The following is a 23097-nucleotide window of genomic DNA, read 5'->3' as shown; positions in this document are numbered from 1 at the left end:
AACAATAATGGACCCAACACTGAACCCTGAGGGACTCCACTGATAACATTAATCCACGATGAACAGTGTCCATTGATTACCACTCTCTGTCTTCTCCCCCTCAACCACCCCTTTATCCATAGCAGCAATTCGCCTCCAATGCCGCACTGCTCCAATTTGTGCAGCAGTCTTGTACAACAGTATCAAAAGTCTTTCTAAGATCCAAGTATATAATAACAAAGTTATTCCCTGCATCCAGTTCTTTTGTGACTGCATCATAGTATCCAATCAAATTGGTCAGGCAAGACTTCCCCTTAACAAAACCATGCTGTGTCCGAGCTATAACTGAAGTCTTGTCTAGATGATCCTGCAGTGCTTCTTTAAAAAGTGCCTCCATTAATTTTCCTGGAACAGAAGTTAAACTCACAGGTCTATAATTACTTGTGTCAGCCTTTGATCCTCCTTTGTGAATTGGGGTCACATTTGCACATCTCCAGTCTGTGGGTACCTCCCCTGAGTCCAAGGAAGCTCTCATAATTTTGGCTAAGGGTTTGCTTACTTCCTTTGCTGCCTCCTTTAATATAACTGGATAGATCCCATCCACCCCAGGTGCCTTTCTTGTCTTTATCTTCAACAATTTCTGCTCCACTTTACTCAGTTATTACAAGATTCTCTAGCTTACTGCCAGAGTTGAATACACCTCTGGCATTCCCATTCCTGAATAACTCATCGTGTAAATGTCGATGCAAAATATTCATTTAGTTTGTTAGCTACCTGAGCAGGATCATCAACAGTTGACCCATCGATTTGATTACAGACTAGCTTATATCTGCCATAGGCTTCTGTGTTGCCTGATAATTTATATGCAGCCCATGCATTTTTCTTCTCTGTCCCGAGCCTCACTAATTCATCTGATATCCATTCATGCCTGAATCTTGAACAGTTTTTCTTAGTTGGTATGAAAAGCCTAGTAGCCTCCAAGATTAAGTTCCTGAAGGCTTCCCATTTAGAATTCACCATTGGTTACATCATCAGTTGATCCCACTGTATAGAATTTAAAAACTGCCTGAGACCACTGTATTACCTTTACGAAAACAAAAACCCTTCCCTTTACTCTTGATGGTAGTTACATCTTTAAGTAAATCTTGCATCATTACACTGTGATCACTGTCACCTAGTGGTTCCTTTACTGCAAATTTTTTATGCATGAATAATCACTGCTTGATAATCATGGCTGATTGTCAGCAGGTTGCCCCTTGAACATGTTGCTGAAGAAAACATTCCTCCAATAAATCCACAAAAATCTTTCTAGCATTTGAATGACCAATCCACAAGTTCTAGTCAATATCCAGAAAGTTAAAATGCCCTATTACAAGACATTCTGGCGCCTCCATAGCTAGGTGGGCAGGAGGAGTAGTGCACACTTCGTGGTAAGACCAGGGTTCGAGTCCGTGATCACCAAATACGGGATGCAGAAAGGTCAGGGAATGATCACCGCTTATCCCCGGAGAAATATGGCCTTAGTTGCTAATGCTCCTAAAAACCAAATAACAAACAAACAAGACATTATGATTTACTGGCTCACTCTATTTCTCTGCACAACTGTTCTTTGTACTCATCAGAATAATTAGACCTATAACACACTCCTGCTCTCATTTTCCCTTTCCCAGTGCTTATGTCACACTAAACAGACTCAACATTGCACTGTCCACCCATGTCAACTGGATGCACTTCCTTTGATTTTGTGTTTCTTAACTCACAGCATAACACATCCTCCTTTCCTACCATGTCTCTCCTTTCTGTACACATTATACTCCCCAAATTCCAATTCTGCACTGCTTATATCTGTGTGACACCATGTCTCTGATATCCCAACAATATCTGCCTTTGATGATTTGTCCAGTACTTCAGATTTATTTACTATACTTTATTATTATTATTAGTATTATTAGCCATATGGTGGAAGGAAGCCTGAGGCTTATGCTGCACCAGCCAAAAAAAAATTCCTGAGTTACCCTGAGAGAGAGAGAGAGAGAGAGAGAGAGAGAGAGAGAGAGAGAGAGAGAGAGAGAGAGAGAGAGAGAGAGAGAGAGAGCAGAAGGGAATCACGAAGAAAGAGAAGAATGGTGATATCCAGCTCAGGACCCTAGGTTTGCCAAGCCCCTACTCACAAGATGTGAGCCCCTGGGGTTATCTATACTTCTAACATTGGTGTATAATAAGCAAGTATACATGCACCTGTTCTTACTCTTAGTTACCCTAACACAGCCCATGTATTTACTTGTTCCATGATGACTCCCAGCAGCACTTGAAATCTTCAGCAACTTGCTCTCTAGGCTGCTGTTCATTACAATAGAAGCTGTGCAAGAATCACTTTCACCTCTGCCAGCAGCTACTATTAATCTTTTAGTCTGTGAATTTACCCAAGCTAGCAGTTTTCCGAACAACCGAACATTACCTCGTCAGCATCAGCAAATGTTCTTGCACCCATTGTATTTAAGCGTATCCCATCCCTGTAGCAGTCTCTCCTGTTAGCAAGCACAGACTGTGCTGAAAAATAATTTTACCCTGTGAGCCTTGCACAATCTCTCCAGGGCCGAATTGATTGACAAGGCTCTCATCATATACTCCGTGTGTGGGCAGAATTGCAGACACTTTCAAATTTAACCCTAACTCGCGATTTCCCCCCCCCCCATCATTGATCTGTACTTGTTAAGTAAATTTGCAAATCTCTTCCACTCTGCTTTCTCACACTGAATGATCCCTTTACCCATAGCAATAACTTTCCCTTAATGCCACTTTTCTGCAATTTGTGTAGTAGTCTTTTATGTGCAACAGTATCAAAGCCTCCCTGAAATCCAAGTATATGATTTCAAAATTATTTTTTGCATCCAGTTCCTTTGTTACTGCATCATAATATCCAGTCATATGGCTAAGACACAACTGCTCCTTAACAAATCCATGCTGGGACTGTAGTATAATTGCATTCCTCCTGCATTGTCCTGCATTGCCAGTGACTCCAATATTTTCCCTGAAACAGATGTTAAATTATCCAGGTCTGTAATTACTCGTGTCACCTTTTCATCCTACTTTGTGAACTGTGAATACATTTGCACATCTTCAGTCCACAGGACCTCCCCTGAACCCAAAGATGGTCTTATAATTATGATTAAGGCTTTGCTTATCTCCTTTGTTGCTTCCCTTAATGTAATTGGATAGATCCCATTCATTCCAGGCACCTGTTTTTTATGCTTAGCTTCAACAATTTATCTTCCACTTTCCTTTCAGTTATCACAAAATCATTTAGCCTCCCATTAGAGTTTGATAAACTGTTGGCATCTCCTTCCCTATAGAATTTCTCGTGTGTGAATGTAGATGCAAAATACCTATTGTTTGTTAGCAACCTGAGGAGGGCATCAACAATTAAACCATTGACATCAAGTGGCCCAATGTGATTCAACCCTCCATTCTAGTGTTTATAGTGTTCTCAACCCATTTCCTCAGCTTATCTAGTTCCAGTAGCATACCATCTTTACTGTGATTAACAACTCTGCCAACTTTGTATCATCTGCAAACTTGGACATTAAGCCTGATATACCCTCATCAATATCATTGATGAATACAGCACTTCAAACTCATCAGATTTATTAACTATACTTCTAGCATTGGGATACATGCAAGTATACATCAAAGGCAGATTACGAGAAATCTTTGGCAAAGGATGCTTAGAAAAACAGCAAGGACTTCTTTACTTATATAAACTTTAGAAGGAAGTGGATGAATCAAATTGGTCCACTTGATATCAATGGTTTGACTATTGATAATCCTACTCAGGTAGCTGATAATCTGAATTCTTATTTTCCATCTACATTCACACATGAGCAGTTATTAAGGGAGGAAAATGCCAGAAGTTTATCAAACTCTAATAGGGTGCTTAATGATTTTATAATAACTGAGAGCAAAGAGGAGGAGAAATTGTTGAAGTTAAACTTAAGAAAGGCACCCGGGGTGGATGGGATCTATCCAGTTATATTAAAGGAGGCGGAAAAGGAAGTAAGCAAACCCTTAGCTATAATTATGGGAGCATCCTTGGACTCAGGAGAAGTGCCCCCACAGACTAGAGATGTGCAAATGTATCCCCAATTCACAAAGGGGGATCTAAGGGTGGCAGGAATAATTACAGACCAGTTAGTTTAACTTCTGTTCTGGAGAATATAATGGAGTCACTTGTTAAAGATGCATTGCAGGATCATCTAGTCAAAACTACCGTAATCATTCAGACACAGCATGGATTTGTTAAGGGAAAGTCTTGTCTGACCAATTTTATTGGATACTATGATGTGCTTACAGAGGAACTGGATGCCAAAAATAATTTTGATATCATATACTTGGATTTCAGGAAAGCTTTTGACACTGTTGTATGGAAAAGTACTATACAAATTGGAGCAGTGGGGTATTAAGGGCAGGTTGCTGTAATGGATAAAAGGGTGGTTGAGTGAGAGATGACAGTGAGTGGTAATAAATGGACGCTGCTCTTCATGGACTAATGTTATTAGTGGGGTCCCCCATTGTTCGGTATTGGGCCCACTGTTGTTTTGTATATTTATCAATTGTATTGGTGAAGGTATATCAGGCTTAATGTCAAAGTTTGCAGATGATACAAAGGTAGGCAGGGTTGTCGAGGATAGTAATGGAATGTGCTACTGCAACAGGATCTCGAAAATTTGGGCGGATTGGCTGAGAAGTATCAACTGAGGTTTAACATTGACAAATGCAAAGTTATTGCATATGGTTAGAAGTAAGACCAGAGAAATGTACCAACTTTGTGGTACTACACTTAGGGTGGTAGAAAATGAAAAAGATCTGGTTGTGCAGTCAGATATGAAGTTTTCTGAGTAGTGCAGACAGGCTGCCAGAGCAGGTCGTGAGGTATTGTCAATGATATACAGGAAGTTTCGTAGTAGGGAAAAGGAGGTGATTGTCCCTTTGTATAAGGCAATGGTCAGGCCACTCCTTGAATACTGTGTACGGATCTGGAGGCCTCATTTTAGGAAGGATATAGAGTTGCTTGAACATGTACAGAGAAGGGCAACAAGATTGGTGAGGGTAACGAAGGGGGTCCTCTTACCAAGAAAGGCTTAAGTTCTGCAAATTGCAGAGGCTGGAGACTGGGCACCTGCGAAGTGATCTGATTGAGGTGTATAAGGTCTTGAATGGGTTGAGCACACTGAATTCTATTACTTTTCTATTATTATGCCTCTATTGCTCTTACTACATGCACCTGTTCCTTCTCTTAGTTACCCTAATAGATGCCCATGTATTTACTTGTTTCACTGTGAGTCCCAGGAGTCCTTGAAATCCCTCTCAACTTGGTTTTCAGGCTGCTGCTCATTCTAATAGAAGCAGTGGTAGAATCACTTTTGCCCCTGCCTGCAGCCACTTTAATCTTTCAGTCTGTGAATACACCTCCCCCCCCAAGCTAGCAGTTTTCTGACCCATCTGACACTGCCTCAATAGCATCAGCAAATATTCTTGCACCCTTTCTATTTAAGTGTACCCAGTCCCTGTAGAAGCAGTCTCTCCAGTTAACAAGCACAGACCACACTGAAAAAAAATTCTACCCCATGAGCCTTGCACAATCTCTCCTGGGCCGAATTTATTCACAAGGCCCTTCATCATATACTCCCTCCTTTTCTGTCTGGGCAGAATTGCAAACACTTTCAAATTCATTCCTAACTCACAACACTATGATATTACAGTAAGTCCTCGCTAATCCGAGGTCTCACAAATTGGATTATTGCATGAAGAGGTCAACCAGATCAAGTGATAATCTGGATTAGTGATGCTAAAGATAGCTTTAAAAGACAAGTAAACTTAGAACACAAATAAAGGGAAAATTTATTGATATAGGTATTTCTGATGAAAATAAATAAAAATACATCACTGTACAGCCTTTATTTAAAAACAATAAAAAGCCAATACAATATAATCCATCTATAGAAGACTCAGAAGTTATACTTGTTTTTGTGTGTAATAATGCAGGTTTGAAGAAGCTGTCAAGTTTTGTCTTAATTGTATTATTATTTAATTTAATTTATTTTTTTTCTTTTTTTAAATGGCTCAACACCTTTAACGTCACTTAGGGCTTCACCACAATTAGTGATACTGTTCTTTTGTCTAAATTGCTACAGCTATCCTGATCTGCAAGTAAAATTGTATATTTCAAATGCTTTGCAAACTTTTCTGCTGCTGCCTTTAGCTCAACACCATGTCTGCCAATTCCACTTGATCGTTGCTGTGAATACCACTAAAAAGGTTTTCGGGTTAAAAGCCTCAGACTAGAGAAAAGTCAATTGGATCTCAATTAACTAACCCTTTAAAGTATTCACCAACAACACTAGCAATGGCGCTAACAACACATGAAGTTGACTAGTCATTTCCCAGTGGTACAAAGGGGTGAGAAAGCTCGTGAAACACAGGACTATTATTTCACATTTCTTGAAAGACAGGACTATTATCTAAATAAAGATAATAGTCCTGTCTTTCAAGAAATGTGAATCAGAAATGTCCTTTATGTCCCTGAAGATTTTGTACTCTCTGAAGAAAGTGCAAATTCTGACCATAATATCTGTAATGACAAGTGTGATAACACATTGCCACCATGCAATAAGTAAAAGCTATATGTTTTACAGTAACATTTTGCTTAGTAAGCACTTGAATTTGTGTTTCAGATATATTCATTGAAATATTTTTTACAAAAACTTGCATTTATGCCATTCTGTAATCTGCTTGACTTGTGAATGTCTTAGAGACAAGGTAGACACTCAGAACTGTATCAAGGAAAGTGTACACTGAAAATATTGTCTATCAAGAGATTTTATAAAGTAATGCATTGTAACAAAAGACAGGGCTAATAACTAAATCCAAATATCAGGTGAGACATTGCTGCTAAATATCAAATCCAGATAAAATTCAAGCAAATTGGTACCATTTCAAATTTTTAAATATAACTATTTGATTTCTTTTATTGATTAACAATAATTACTCTTATCTCTAATTTGGTAATAAAATATTTTTGAAAATTTCTAAACTGTATTGAAAGATATTTGAGAATATATATGCTGGTAAATGTGCAGGAGTTTTTTACTATAGTTAAGTTTAGTATTTTTTAAAAAAAATCTGCATGCAAAGCAGCATACTTTAACTTAAACAGGTATACCACATTAGGTCAACTTGTATTGTGTAATATAGCAGGTAAGCCAAATCATGTGATGTCACACCACTACTTGTTTCAGTTCGGTTCTACATCATCTTCCAGCCATCCCAAAGATGATTCAATGTTATGCATTGATTTTTTTTTTTATTATTATTTAAAATTTTTCTCAATTGAATGTCCTAAAATCTGTAGGCCTGGGATGTATTCCCTGCATAAAAATGGGCGTGCTTAATGTAATATGCTTTACTTTTTGAGTGCTGCATATACTGATACCTCTTTATGCTCAGTTAATTTACTAAAGAATTTAATGAGTGAGAGTGTGCTGTGTCTTTATATGCTGTGAACATTATTCACTGTATTCGTTCATAACTTTATTTTCATTTATAGGGCAGTTGGGTGTATGATGGAATCACTTTTCTTTCCTCTGTTGCCTTATTTAATTCAGTTAGGAATATTTTCATTTTGGGCTTTTGTAGCAGTGTATCCTTTTAAACAGTTTAGTTAATATCATTAATTTAAAATGTGACTAGTTAATATTTTTTTATACATATGTGAATTGGAGAATCTCAAACTAGGTAAGCCAATTACCTTTTGAGTTTCTTGTATAAATTGTGAAAATAAAATGTACATATGTGAATTAGAGAATCTTAAACTAGATAAACAAATTACATTTTGAGTTTCAATACTATGTTAATTTTTGCAAAGACTTATAGTACTGTTGTTTTCATCATTAAATTTTAGCTAGAGTTTATGCTTTTTTACGGTACTCACCTCTTAATCCGTGTGGTTGAAGATAATGAATTAAAAAAAAAAAAAAAAAAAAAAAGCTTCAAGAAAAAAAAGTGCATCTCTTCTCAGTTTTCATACATAATTAAACTGTAATATGGGCCAAGTACCAAGAGTCTTAACATAAGACTTTTGTGAAATGTTGTTAGTTGGTTATGCCATGGAGAACATTTTATAAATGAATTTAACTCACAGGATGCACTGTTAAAACATGTGTTGGAAAATTTGTGTGTGTTAGATGCCATATTGGCAAACGTTTTGCTAGTAATTTTGATTAAAAATCTCATTTTGTGAGTTTTGATGGAACCATTCAATAGCCAAGGCTTCATATAGTAATAATTTGTGATTAGAATTTAATCTCTAGAGCTTATTATCATTACTATGATAATATGCTCTAGTATTTGTGGTTCTGGTTGATCCAAATTTAACAGGTGTGCTGCCAATACCATCAATAGTCTCCTACAGAAATTTAATTCTATAAATGATTAGGCTGAAGTACACTCTAAAATTAGAAGAAAATCAGAGTTTTAATTTCCTTAATCTTACCATTTATAAATGCAATTTTTACCCTCCCAGAACATAATGGAATATTTTCAGAAATAAATGCTCAGTGGTCAGATGAATGAAACTGTGATGCAAGTACCATTAATTCTGTTATGTTAACTGAATTTAACATGTAAAGGGTTTTATGAGATCATTAAATATTACCGAAATATGATTAGGACAGGAAGGAAGGAATTCAATAAAATGTGATTGAGTAAAACCTTTGGCTTTTGATTTATTACAATTAAACAGTATTTGCAATACAGGTGACCCCCGCTTAACGCTGATAATTCGTTCCGGAAAAACAGAGCACTAAGTGAATCCGCGCTAAGCGAACACTGCATTCCCATAAGGTAACATATGTATTTGTGAATTGCGGTCAGTGCCATAGGATATTTCCTAATCAATAATAAAAGGTAGTGAAAAGATGCACAAATGTCGGTCAAAATATTTAATATTCAAATATTTGTACACGTAAAATATTCTGCATTACATACATGTACTGTATAATTATGTGATTACTACTTACGTATCAAAATTAAACTTAAAATTCCAATTAAAATCATGAATTTAATTGATCTAAATTGATTTTAATTTAATTGATAAATTTAATCATGAAAAATGTGTCGATTTTGGGTTGTACTTTGGCCCTCTTCCTGGTAAACTAAAAGGGGTTTTAATTTTAAATCCCCCGCAGTGTTACCACCCAACAATAAAGTCACCTGATCCTTTGCTGCTTTGAAACCTGGCATGTTTTTTTTTTCTTCTTTCAATATGAAACTTTTTAGGCATTTGTTTCCAAAAAGTCCTGCTTCATTTATGTTAAAAACTCCTTGAGAAGTATAACACATAATACCCCTCTTAAATAATTTTAACAAGTTCGTTTTTGAAAGTTTCGGCTCCTTGATCTGCACTTGCGGATTCTTCCTGGATTTTAAATATATTCAACTTCTTCTTCTTCTTCTTTGGTCCTTAGCTGGCAGCTGGGGGAGGCGGTTGGCCACGCAACCAGTATGCTGCTGTAGGTGCCGCAGGGTTTCGGACTTGCTCTGTGATGTTCTTCCATACCTTACGATCCATGGCTTCAGTCCTAGCCTGGTTAAGGTTGAGACGTCGGCTCTTCAAGTCATCTTCCACTTGCTTGGCCCACGTTTTCCTAGGCGCGGTCCGTTGGATGCTCCATTGGGTGGGTCGTTGTCTCCAAAGGAGTGTGGATGGTATTCTGTTCGTGCCCATTCTACATACGTGGCCAAACCATCTGAGCCTTCGCTTCTGGATTTGGTCGGCAATGGTTGGTTGCTGTTGGCATCTGGCGCGGATGGTATCATTAGTGATGCGGTCGCGAAGAGAGATGCCCAAGATCTGCCGCAGGCATCGCATTTGGAATACCTCAAGTTTGTTCAAATCTAACTTGAGACAAATCCATGTTTCCGATCCGTAAAGAAGAATGGGCAGGATCAAAGTCCGGAAGAGTCGGATTTTAGTCTTTGTGGAAATGTTGGTCCTCTTCCACAGACACCATTTGAGCGAGGCAAACGCAGTGGCCGCCTGTCCAATTCTGCTGTGGATTTCCATGGTGGATGCAACTTTCTTCTCCTGGACCAGCGACCCAAGGTATTTAAAGTCCTGCACTTGCTCGATCTGGACGCCTTCGAGATAGATGGTGGCTTGCGACCCATCTGTTGTCAGGGCCTTTGTCTTACCAGCATTGATCTTCAAACCGTATGGCCGGGCAATGCGGGCAATGTCGTAGAGGATGTCCGTGGCTTCAGCGTCGTTACCGGCAAGGATAGCACTATCATCAGCAAACATCAGGTCAGTCACATAGTGATCCTTGTCATATTGTATGCCCTGTCTGTTTCTGAATGCTTGCCTCATAATGGCGTCGACCACGATGTTGAAAAGCAACGGGGAGGCTACATCCCCTTGGCGGACTCCAGTTTGGATGGTAAATTCCTCAGATAAATCATTCTGGATGCGCACCTGGCTGGTTAAACCGTTGTATGCAGTTTGGAGGAGTGTGATGACTTTTCGAGGTACATGTTCAACCTCTAGTAGTTTCCATAAGGCAGGCCGGTGGACACAGTCGAAAGCAGACTTAAAGTCAATGAAAACAATGACGATTCGCTGTCCACACCGGATCCTCTCCTCCATCAGCTGACGAATGGCAAAGATTTGATCACAGCATCCTCGCCCGGGTCTAAATCCTGCCTGTTCTTCTCGACTGGTTTGCTCACGATGTTTTTGCAGTCTTGACTGGATGATCTTCATAAAGACCTTTCCGATGATGGAAAGGAGGCTGATGCCACGGTAGTTCTTGCAGTCCCGGTTATCACCTTTCTTGTGGATCGGTACGATAATAGCTTTCCTCCATGTTAACGGAATTTGTTCAGTGCACCAGATGGTTTTGAGGAGTGAGTGTAGTCGGCGAAGCAGTACATCTCCCCCGGCTTTGATCGCTTCTGTGGTGACTTGGTCCACTCCTGGTGCCCTGCCATTCTTCAGGGATTGTATGGCTGCTTTCACTTCTTCTACTGTAGGCTCAACATCGACCATGGAGACCTCAGGGGGGTCGACCGAGAGTGCTGTTGCTGGCGGTCCCTGAGGTGGGTCGTGATTATACAAAGCTTTGAAGAATTCACTCCACCGTTGCAGGCGTTCGGATGGTGATCGCACGAAGGTCCCATCAGCATTCTTGATGTTGTCACTAGTCAATTTGGTCTTTCCACTCAGACATCTGAGGGTGCGGTAGAGAGTGCGGTACTCGTTTTTGGATGCCGCCACTTCAAGATCGTCTGCCACTTGGTTCCAGTATGCTTCTCTTTCTGCTGTCATTCTTTGTCGGACTTCTCGGTTTAGCTGCCGGTACCGTTCAAAGTCGACCAACTTTGCCTGTTTCCGTTTGTCCACGAGGTCGAGGCACTCGTCTGATATCCATGGTTGCGTTCGACATTGGGCAGGTGGACATAGGGGCTTGGCACATTCCAGGATGGCATCAGAGATCTGCTTTTCTTCTTCATTTATATCCTCGGGCACAGCCAGCATATTCAACTAGCCCTTACTAGTTTTAAATGGTTCCACTTTTTTTTTTTTTAGGAGAGTTTTCTTCAGATCATCATATAGGCTAATCTATCTTTCTCTCTCTCTCTTTTTTTTTTTTTTTTTATATAATATTTAACTTAACTGAATTCTGCATTGGATATTATCTTCAATAAAATTAGTTAGTCTCTCCATTTCAATCCTAATAGCCAGCCTAGCCCTAGTTGTTTGCAGTGGAACAGCTGTCTTTCCCACTGCTAAAATTAATTCTTTAATTTTTATACCGGTAATTGTTCTTACAGTTAAACATGTCTGTCCTAAATTATGGCACACATCCGCTTGTGGTTGACCGGAATCGATTCGCTTCAAAACATCTAATTTAATTTTCAAAATTTGTCTTTTTCTTATATTTAGTCTTCATACTTCGTCCAGATGTTGTTGCTTTTTAATTCTTATCTGCCATTATTAACTCTTCAAAAATGTAACTGCGTTGGTTGCATTAATTATGATTCAATGTTTGAGTAAACTGTCCGTTATGTATGCACAATGTCTAATACTCTACTGAGTGATGACTAGACTTCGGATAGATGCATATAATGGAAGAAATATACTTGATCATTTTTTAAAATGTTGATCTCGTAACAAGTCACTGTACTGCAATTAAATTAGCACGTGAGAAAATTTCATAGAGTGGGAAAATTTCTGAAGTCAGCATAGGAAACGTTTTAATGCTGTTTTGCTATTCATTTTCAAGCTATCCACTCCATCAAATGAAAAGATTTCATTAAATATGCCAAAAATGCAATCTGTAAAACAGCATTATAGTGATTTGTGACAGTGTTATAGTCAGATACAGGTTATAATATAAGAACAGCATTATAGCGCATCAGCATAAAGCAAACCACGTTATAATGAGGGCCTGCTGTACTGCTTAATTGTTCCTCAGATATAATGTAATTATGAGGGTTATCCCAAAATTAAATTAGCATGAAAGCAAGCTTATGCAGCATCAGCAAAAAAAAAACCCTCTCCCATTTCACCCCTCCATTCGTTCCAAATACCTGTTCAGCCCAGCCTTAAATTTATTTAGGCTATCAATTTCCACAACAAAGGATGGAAGTTTGTTCCACCAACCAACTATCCGCTGGCTAAAGGCAAACTTCTGCACATCTATCCTACATCTGTCTTTCCTCAATTTGAATTTATGCCCTCTCAGGTGATTATTCTGAGCAAGAGGAAGAATCCCATCAGCATTGAGCATGCTCAAACCATTCAAGGCTTTATACACCTCAATCAATCACCTCACAGGTGCCTAGTCTCCAGACACTGTAATTTGCAAATCTTAAGCCTTTCTTCATAAGAGCAACCCTTTGTTCCATTTACTAATCTTGTTGCTCTTCTCTGTATTTTTTTAAGTTTGAAGATAATAATTTTATTATCTTCAAATCTTTTTATTTTTTGAAGATAATAATTCAAAGTTTAACCTTTAACAGTTCCTGCATTGAAAGTTTGTGTAGAAGTTTTTTTTTTAAAATGGGGATAGATTACAGTATCAGATCAAAGACTTTTCAAAAGATCTCTGATCTGAGAATAAGGCAGAGAGATTTTAAAATGTATTGTTGCCATTGATGAGACATGGATATAGTATGACTTAAAACTTGAACTGAAGTAACAATCAGCTCAGTGGAAGCATCCATCTATGCCACTCTCCTCTGAATGTTGTCAGCAACAATCAGTGGTGAAACCTTTGATTGTTGCATACAACAATGAAACCAAATGGTCATCATGACCTACAATTATAATGGAATTATTGCTGCTGATCACATGCCACTTGGAAGATCAGTTACTGGAGACTACTGTGCCACATTTTTTCATCAAAAATTACACTCAAATATTCATCAGAAGCACGGCCACAAATGTTGAAGCTGGTTTGCTCATACTCCATGACAATGCAGTGTTTCACATCACACAGCCTGTACAGCAGTTTTCATTGATTACAAGTGGGAAGCACTTCCTCACTCCACCTTCCTTGTAATCTTGATAATAAGTTCTTGCAATTTTGATCTATTCCCCACCTTAAGGGACTGATATACAGACAAAGATTTCTGCCTTTACAAGAACTGAGTTTATCTGTGGCTCGATGCATCAGACAGCTTAATTTCAACAGATAGTTAAACAGCATTAAAAATGTTACTAAATGTTGGAAAGCTGTCATAAGGCATGAAGGAGAGTATATTGAAGGTTTTTCATGTAAATGATGTGTTAAAAAATAACATTCATTTTAAATTAATGTATATTATTTACAATATTTTATACCATGTTTCTCTCTTTTTTTTTTTTTTGTTTCAGATTTTAGACTTTCCAACTCATTTTAGTTCAATATGCCCATTAGCATCTAGATATCCTAATTTTATTATTATTGTTATTGCACTTATATTATTTTTCCCTGACTGGGGAATTCCACTCCATGACTGGTACTGCTACCAAGTACACAGGGTGGTTGTAATGTCTGGTGTTACTGTCGATCGAGGAAATCTCTGACTATTCTACAGTTGTTCAGGATTGCGACTTTCTGGAGTTCCTTGTAGGTGTTCTCTGGGAGACCTATTGCTGCTAGGCTGCTATGTAGAGTCTTTGGTACCATAGCGATGGTTGACACGATTATTGGGATGGTTGATACTTCTTCCATAGGCCACATCTCCTTGATCTCATATCTCAGGTTTGTGTACTTCCCAATTTTTTCCTCATGGGGTTTCTGGACATTGCTAGTGTTCGGCACCGCTATGTTAATCAGGTAGGTAGCCTTTTCAATCTAGTCCACAAGGGTTATGTCCAGTCTGTGAGGAATAGTCTTATCTGTTATTATGGCGTGGTCCCAGTACAGCTTGTGGGTTCGCGTCTCTAGTACTGCCTGGGGTTCATACTTGAAGTATGGTACACTTTCTTTGGTCAACTGGTATTTCCTCGCTAGTTTCTGATGTATTATCCTGGCTACCTGGTTTTGTCTATGAGTGTACACAGTCTGGGTGATCACCTTGCCCCCTGCGGTGATGTGTTGGATCATTTCTGAGGCAGGCAGCATCGTCAACATGTGTCATCTGGCATTCCAGACTCCTTTGTGATGTATTTTCTATAGTTTGTGGTGTTGATTACCTGATCTTGGTTGGCCAGCACGAATCCTTCAGTCTCGAGGAAGAGCATCCTGCTAGTGAGCCATGCATTGGAAGCAATGTTATCTTAATGTAGTGTCTGCTATGGAGTGTCTTCTTTGCCCATCTTTCTATCTTTGTTTCTTGTACCGTTTGGGCGGTAGGGGTTTCCTCGCTTAGGTTTAGTGGGGTATACCACTTATCTGTCTTCCTTGTGGCTTGGTGGAGTGGTGCTGAATTGTTCTCGAAGTAATCCTTGAGGTTAACTATCTCTGTTTTCTGTTGTTCTGTCAGGTCTATCAAGCCCCTTCCTCCCTCTTTCCGAAATATTGTTGTTCTCTCCACTGCTGACTTCGGGTGGTGTTGGCAACTCTTGGTCATCATTGTCCTTGTCTTTCGCATGATATCTTCTAGCTCGGTGTTAGTCCAATCTATGACCCTGAATGTGTATGTTATTACTGGAGCTGCATAGGTGTTTATGGCTTTAACTGCATTCCCTCCATTCAGTTTTGCTTTCAGCAGGCTCCTGAGTCCCTGATGATATTTTTTATTCAGGCACTTCTTGTTTTCCTTGTGTTCCAACTGCTCAGCCTGCATCATCCCTAGGTATTTGTAGGTCTCTCCTTTTGTCATAGCTTTGATCTCTTTCCCAGTCAGCAGCTGGTAGTTTCGGCCAACTAATTGTCCCTGGTGCAGTGTGTGTGTGTGTGTGTGTGGGTCTTGCATTTTTCTAGACCAAATTCCATCCTGATGACCTTGCTGAATTCTTCGGTGATCCGGAGTAGTTGCTGGAGTTGCTTCTCGGTTGCCACGTAGAGCCTGATGTCATCCACATCCATGTACATCGGTTGGGTGGGGGTGTACAGGTTCGTTCTTCCTTCTTTGAGGTTATATCCATACTTGCTGCTGTTGAGCATGGTGGATAACAGGTTGAGTGCTAGACAGAACCATAGTGGTCTCAGAGCATCTCCCTGAAAGATTCCTCTTCTAATGGGAATTGGCCTGGTTGTGATGTTCTTGACCTTAATGGTGGTACTCCATTTTGCCATTGTTGCTCCTAGGAAGTTTGTCACTATCGGATTGACTTTGTAGATCTTCAGGGTTTCTATTAGCCAGCTATGAGGTACGGAGTCGAAGACTCGTTAATTGATGTAGGCCGTGTATAGGTTGCGGTGCTTCTTGAAGGCTTGCTTCATAACTGCAGCATCTATGGTTAATTGCTCCTTGCATCCTTTGCTCCTCCGCTTGCATCCTTTCTGCTGTTCGGCCATTATGTTCTGACTCTCTAAGTGGTCTGATATCTTCTTAGTTATGCAGCTGGTCAGGATCTTGTACATTGTTGGGAGGCATGTGATTGGCCTGTATTTCGCCGGGTTTCTTGTATCTTCATCTTTAAGCTTCAGATATGTGACTCCTTCAGTGAGAAACTTCGGGATTGTCTCCGGGTGCCTTATCATTTGAGTGAACTGCTCTGCTAGGTGCTTGTGTGTGTGTGTGTGCAGGCGAGCTTCTTGTACCAGTAGTTGTGGATGTTATCAATTCCCGGGGTTTCACCAGTTGTGAGTGTTCTTGATCGACTGTTTTACTTCTTCTCAAATCTCCCACTCTCATCTCTTGTATGTCCTTCGTTTTCTTCCGTTCTACTTCTGTCCAGGGTGCTTTGCTGTTATGTCTTACTTCACTGCTCCAGTTATTTCCCCAGAACTCTTTGATCATCTTCTTCTCGTGTGGTTCGTTTCCTGCTTTCTCATCTTCATCCAGTTTCCTGTAGAAGGCTCGTTGTTCCTCATCGAAGATTCGGTTGTTTATTTTCCTTTGGGAGTTCTCTTTGTATCGGTGTAGTCTCTTGCTGAGTGCAAGGAGGTTCTGCTTCAGTGTGTCTAAGTATTCTTCTATTCTCTGATTTCTGGTCTCATGTTTGCTGTGGGCTCTCTCTCTCTCTCTCTCTCTCTCTCTCTCTCTCTCTCTCTCGAGGATGCTCTTCACCTTTCCAATCAATTTCTTACTTCTGTTACCTTGTTTGTCTTGCTGGTGGTTCCTTCTGTTTTCGGTTCTTCTTCTGCTGGTCCCTCATGTTTTTTCCATTAGTCCTAGTGGCTGCTATGGCAGCACAGTATACGGCTGTGTGGATAGCCTCCAGCGTTGCACCATTGTTGTCAAGGTAATGTGGCATTATTTGCTGATTGAGGTGGTCTGTTACTCTCCACAGGATTTTATTTGGCCTCTGGTTAGATATCACGTGGATTCTTGTGGGGTCCATTCCTTCGAATTCTGTTAGGGCTTTCTTCCACTCGTATTCTATTCTGGAAAGCATGACTTTCTCTTTCCACTTCAGTTACTCTGGGTTGTATTTCTTCTTGCTGTTCCTCCTCCGGTTCCATGGTATGCTGTTCCTCCTCTGGTTCCATATTGACCATATTCTTTGTGCTTTGTAGCAGATTGCTGAAATCCTGCTTGATTTTTTTCCAAGATGGCAGGTGCTGTTAGGTTCTTCGTGACCATGGTCCTTCTCTGGTCTGCTAATCGCTGTTCGGTGACCTAGGTATCATTCTGATCACTTGGTATGTATTCGCGATCTTACATTGTCATGTTGGTCTCTAGCCTGGTTATTTCATAGTATGCTGTATGTATTCATTTCAATGCTCCACTTCATGCATTGGCGTTTTTTTCCTTCCTGGGTGGTCACTAGTGCAGTTGTGCAGAAAACACTTCCAGTTGGTGTGGCTGGATGGTCTTGCCCTTCTCTTGTGGTAGCCTTACAGGGGACAGTGGCACTTGCTTCACTGTCTTGCTCTTATGTTATTTCTCCCTGATTGGGAGATTCCACTCCGTGATGGGTACTGCTACCAAGTACACAGGGTGGTTGTAATGTCTGGTGTTACTGTCGGTCGAGGAAATCTCTGACAATCCTACAGGTGTTCAGGATTGTGACTTTTTGGAGTTCCTTGTAGGTGTTCTCTGGGAGACCTATTGCTGCTAAGCTGCTATGTAGAGTCTTTGGTACCATACCGGTGGTTGACACGATTATTGGGATGGTTGATACTTCTTCCATATGCCACATCTCCTTAATCTCATGTCTAAGGTTCGTGTACTTTCTAATTTTTTCCTCATGGGTTTTCTGGACTTTGCTAGTGTTGGGCACTGCTATGTCAATCAGGTAGGTAGCCTTTTCCATCTTGTCCACAAGGGTTATGTCTGGTCTGTTGTGCGGGATGGTCTTATCCGTTATTATGGCGTGGTCCCAGTACAGCTTGTGGGTTTGGATCTCTAGTACTGCCTGGGGTTCGTACTTGTAGTATGTTACACTTTCTTTGGTCAACTGGTATTTCCTCGCTAGCTTCGGATGTATTATCCTGGCTACCTGGTCATGTCTACGAGTGTACTCAGTCTGGGTGCATCACCGCGGGGTGCATCACCTTGCACCCCGCGGTGATGTGTTGGTACATTTCTGAGGCCAGGTGACATCGTCAACATGTGTCATCTGATATTCTAGGCTCCTTTGCAATGTATTTTCTATAGTTTCTGGTGTTTATTACCTGGTCTTGGATGGCCAGCATGAATCCTTCAGTCTCGGGGAATAGTGTCCCGCTTGTGAGCCATGCATTGGAAGCAATGTTATCGATGTGATCTTGATGGCGGTCATTGTAGTGTCTGCCATCGAGCGTCTTCTTTGCCCATCTTTCTAACTTCATTTCTTGTACTGTCTGGATGGGAGGGGTTTCCTCGCTTAGGTTGAGTGGGGTATACCACTTATCTATCTTCCTTTATGGCCTGATGGGGTGGTGCTGTGTTTTTCTCAAAGTAATCCTTCAGATTAACTATCGCTGTTTGTTGTTGTTCTATCAGGTCTATCAGGCCCCTTTCTCCCTCTTTCCAAGGTATTGTTATTCTCTCTACTGCTGACTTCAGGTGGTGTTGGTGACTCTTGGCCAACACCACCCGATACTAGACCACTAGAAGATATCGTATGATATCTTCTAGCTCGGTGTTAGTCCAATCTATGACCCTGAATGTGTTATGTTATTACTGGAGCTGCATAGGTGTTTATGGCTTTAACTGTGTTCCCTCCGTTCAATTTTGCTTTCAGCAGGCTTCTGAGTCTCTGATGATATTTTTCTGTCAGGCACGTCTTGATTTCCTTGTGTTCTAACTGCTCAGCCTGCATTATCCCTAGGTATTTGTAGGTCTCTCCTTCTGTCATAGCATTGATCTCTTTCCCAGTCAGCAGCTGGTAGTTTCGGCCAACTAATTTTCCCTGGTGCAGTGTGTGGGTCTTGCATTTTTGTAGATAAAATTCTATCCTGATGTCCTTGCTGAATTCTTCGGTGATCTGGAGTAATTGCTGGAGTTATTGTTGTTGTTATTATTATTATTATTATTAGCCCTATTGTGCAAGGAAGCTTGAGGTTTGTGGTGCACCAGTCAAAAAAAAAAAAAAAAAAAATTCTGAATTACCACGAGAGAGAGAGAGAGTCAGAAGTAGAAAGGAATTGCCAAGAGACAGAAGATTGATGGTATCCATCTCAGGACCCTGGGTGTTTCAAGCCCATACTCACCAGATGTAAGCCACTGAGGCTGTATCTTGAATATACTCCCATCTGGCTTTATTTTGCCATATCAGGAAATGAGCTGCATGCTATTAGCATTAGTAGAGACATAAGATACAAGAAAGCAAGCTTATACAACATCAGCCAAAAAAAAAAGAAAAGAACTTTCCTATTTCAGTCATCTATTTGCTCCAAATCTGTTTCTAGTTCTGCCTTGAATTTACGACAGATGGTAGTTTGTTCCAGCAATCAACCACGTGCTGCTAAAGGCAAATTTCTGCACATTTGTTCTACAACTGTCTTTCCTCAATTTGAATTTATTTCCCCTCAGGCAATTAATCTGAGCAAGAGAAAGAATCCCACCAGCACTGAGCATGCCAAACCATTCAATGCTTTATACACCTCAATCAGATCACCTCACAGGTGCCTAGTCTCCAGACACTAATTTGCAAAACTTAAGCCTTTCTTTGTAAGAGCAACCCTTTGTTCCATTCACTAATCTTGTTGTCCTTCTCTCTACTCGTTTCAACAGCTCTACATCATCCTTCCTAAAATGAGGCTCCAGACCTGTATATAGTAGTCAAGGTGTGGCCTGACCATTGCCTTATACAAGGACCATCTGCACTGCTAAAAGAACTTCATATCTGACTACACAATTATCTACAGGTTCTTTTCATTCTCTACTACTCTGAGTTTAGTACCACACAGTTGATACATTACTGTGGGGTTACTGCTACTCATATGCAGTACTTTACATTTGTTAATGTTAAACTTCAGTTGCCACCTCTCAGCCCATCTGTTCAACTTTTCTAGATTCTGTTGCAGTAGCATACTGTCATTATTGTCCTTAACAATCCTGCCAAGCTTCGTATTGCCTGCAAACTTAGACATTACCATGCAGCTGTGTGAACTCAGCAAATGTGTATTTATTTTTTGCCATTTTGGTACACTAAGTGTTTGCCAATCATAAATGTTCATACTTTGGAGAAACTCTTAGTTTTAAAGCAGAACCTTTTGGCTGAAACCAAGCATTAATAGCATAGTCTAGTAAATGATTGTGCTTTGAATGACACCACTATGATGCTTACAGTGTTGCATGCAGTATTGCAGTATTTGACTTAGTTGCAGTGTAACACAGGGAAGCTGCAAGTTGTGAAGGTAAAATTATCCAATGTGATAGAACATTTGTATTGTAAATGTGCTGGAAGCACAGTAAGTCATAGTTATCTGTTGCCATAGACATTAAAATTTGCCAACTTCTCCATGATGTGGTCATCTGATGTGGAGAATGTTGCCTTGAGCCAGCCGAAAACTGAATATTGCCTTGATAAACTCTGTATTTGAGATATCTCCATAATCAGAAGTCACAAGGAGTGCATAGAGTGAGATGGCAAAACATGGCCTGAAGCAGTTATTACCAGCTGAACAATGTTGTAGTAGAGCATAAAAATGGTTTGTCCAAATGCAAACTCTCTCTCTCTCAAAGGGCTGGAATCGTAAAATATTGGAAATCACAGTAAAATTCACTTGTCATAGTTTAAATTGGATAAATTCACTTGTCATCATTTTGGAATCATATGCTTGAGCCTTCCTGAAGAAAATTATTTGTGTTATAAAGTTTGCTGTGAATCCAAACCAAACAGTAACATGTTGAGAAAAAAAAAAATAGATACGTACAATGATAACCCAGTTTAATGTAATATAATAAAATATATAATAATAAGTAGAGGGCAGTAGCTTTCAAGACTAACGAGCCTCTTTTTCAACTGAATTTAAATACAACGGATAAGTGCAATGAGCTGAGTGAGGCACGTTCGTTATTCATTCACTATTGTTGTTGCACGGACGTGCGCTGTTTTTACTCCACTGATCATCTAGCATTAAAACGGTTGTCTTTAGGATGGGGTGTAGATGTATGCCTTTGTGGCAGTTTATTGCTTTTGGATTGTTTAATATGTTAAGTGACTCTAGCCATAGGCTGTGGCGAAAGTGTCATGAGTGGTCTACTATTTCAAAGTCACGTTTGGGATCAAGATCATGGTTGGTGGCCCAAAAATGTTCCGCGACTGCAGACTGGTCAGTTTCGGTAAGCCGGATTGCTCTGTCATGTTCCGTAAGCCGATCTTGGAGACGTCTTGATGTTTCTCCTATGTAGCCGCAGCTGTCACAGTCTCTACAGGTGATGTGATATACTACATTGCTGTGTAAGAGAGGTGTGACAGGGGTCTTCACACTGGAGACAAGTGAACGTAGGTTTCTGCAGGGTAACTGCTCGCATTTGATGTTGTAATTTCTAAGAATTTTCGAGATCCATCCTGACACACCTGGATAATAGGGAATGTAGGCGGACGGTATACTGTCTTGGTTCGGTGGTCTTGGGTGGGATGTGAGTTCTTGTGCCTGTAATAGGCACCTGCTTAGCACATGGGATGGATAACCACATTTGGTTAGGTCCGCCTTCACACGGGAGATCTCGTTATGCCTAATTGCATCAGTGCTGGAATGGCTCCAAGCCTGGGAGAATAGGGTGCGGGCAGTGCTATTGAGATGACTGGGTGCGTGGCCAGATCTGTAGTTAGTGAATTGTCCGCACCACATAGGTTTGCGGTATACTGAAGTCTCTAGATGTGGGCCTACGCGATGCACTAAGACATCAAAGAACGGGAGCGCATCGTTGACCTCTAACTCTATAGTAAACTGGATGAAATTAGATAGGGAGTTGAGGTATTCCAGTAGTGCTGTTTCAGAGCCACGTGGTATTACAGTAAAAATATCGTCAACATATCTGCACCATGTTGTAATAGGTACAGGTGGGTTCAGGTGTATCTGCTCCTCCATCTGATCTTCCATGGCAATGTTGGCTACTACGGAACTAACAGCGGCACCCATAGCAGTGCCATGTACCTGCTGGTGACATGTTGGCAGTGAAGAGAACTTTGATAATGCATGGAGTTGATATTCTCTATACTCATCAATTCTGTGTATTCACACCACATAGCTTGAAATGAGCTTCATAGGCCCAAAATATTCCAAGTTCACACATCACTCACCTCTTCCTATTCGAAAACCTTGGGGAAAAGTTTGCATAGTATATAGATCTTGTAAGGAAGCTATTGCTGTAAGAATCAAAGGAATATGTGGATTGTTACCCCTATAATATCTAGTTGTCATGATACTGTTTTGGTGCTAGCAGATACTTATTCTTTTTGTGTGACATCATCTGTTTCTTTGAATTTCTTCATTTTGTGTAATCCACTTTGGGAAACATGGATTGAACAAATGGGGAGAGGTCCTCTTAGGAGTTTTTTTTTTTTTTTTAATAACCATGGCACTGCTAATACAGGTGCAACTTTTTTGCTCTACTTTTTTTTTTTTTTTTGAAAAACAGCTTTACAACAAAGTTTAATCTTTCATGGTTTGCCATCTAGCAGGGCATCATCCTTTAAACCTTGAATAGGTTACCTAATTTAGTTAGGTTAGCATAGTTATAATTTATTATCAAGAATTTTCCATTTTATAAATTCTTAAACATTTCAAATTTTGCTGTCTGCTGTTTTAGAGTTGACTCACAGGTATATTACAATTAGTTATCTTTTCTTTTCATTTTCATTTCTTAGAAGTTTGTTTTTTTTTGTTTTTTTTTTCTGACATGCATTTTTTAAAATTTATTATTGTTTTTTTACATGTAATGCCACTTGACTGTGTTTTAGATATATTGCTTCATCTGGTAAACCTGCATTCCGAATTGTAGCTAGCAATAATACAGGTTTCAGAAATGGATCAAAATGTTCTCCAGTGAGTTGTATATCTCAATAAATGTTTAAAAATATTAGATTAT

At 39.9% G+C, this 23097-nt stretch overlaps 1 protein-coding gene across 2 annotated transcripts in view; it reads left to right on the top strand.

Annotated features, from left to right (window-relative positions):
- The window catches only part of Ctl2 (Choline transporter-like 2), a 387011-nt gene that overhangs the window by 232317 nt on the left and 131597 nt on the right, over positions 1 to 23097 (top strand). For both annotated transcript variants that reach the window (XM_090371991.1, XM_090371992.1), the window contains exons 15-16: positions 7583 to 7675; positions 22970 to 23054. In XM_090371991.1, the coding sequence (XP_090228117.1) occupies positions 7583 to 7675; positions 22970 to 23054 (178 nt within the window). The remainder of the gene's footprint in view (positions 1 to 7582; positions 7676 to 22969; positions 23055 to 23097) is intronic.

Source organism: Mastigoproctus giganteus, chromosome 4 (genome assembly GCF_048544385.1).
Source record: "Mastigoproctus giganteus isolate SK-2022 chromosome 4, ASM4854438v1, whole genome shotgun sequence".
NCBI classification, from domain to species: Eukaryota; Metazoa; Arthropoda; class Arachnida; order Uropygi; family Thelyphonidae; genus Mastigoproctus; species Mastigoproctus giganteus.
Note: the sequence above shows the minus strand (reverse complement) of the source record. Positions and strands in the feature narration are given on the sequence as shown.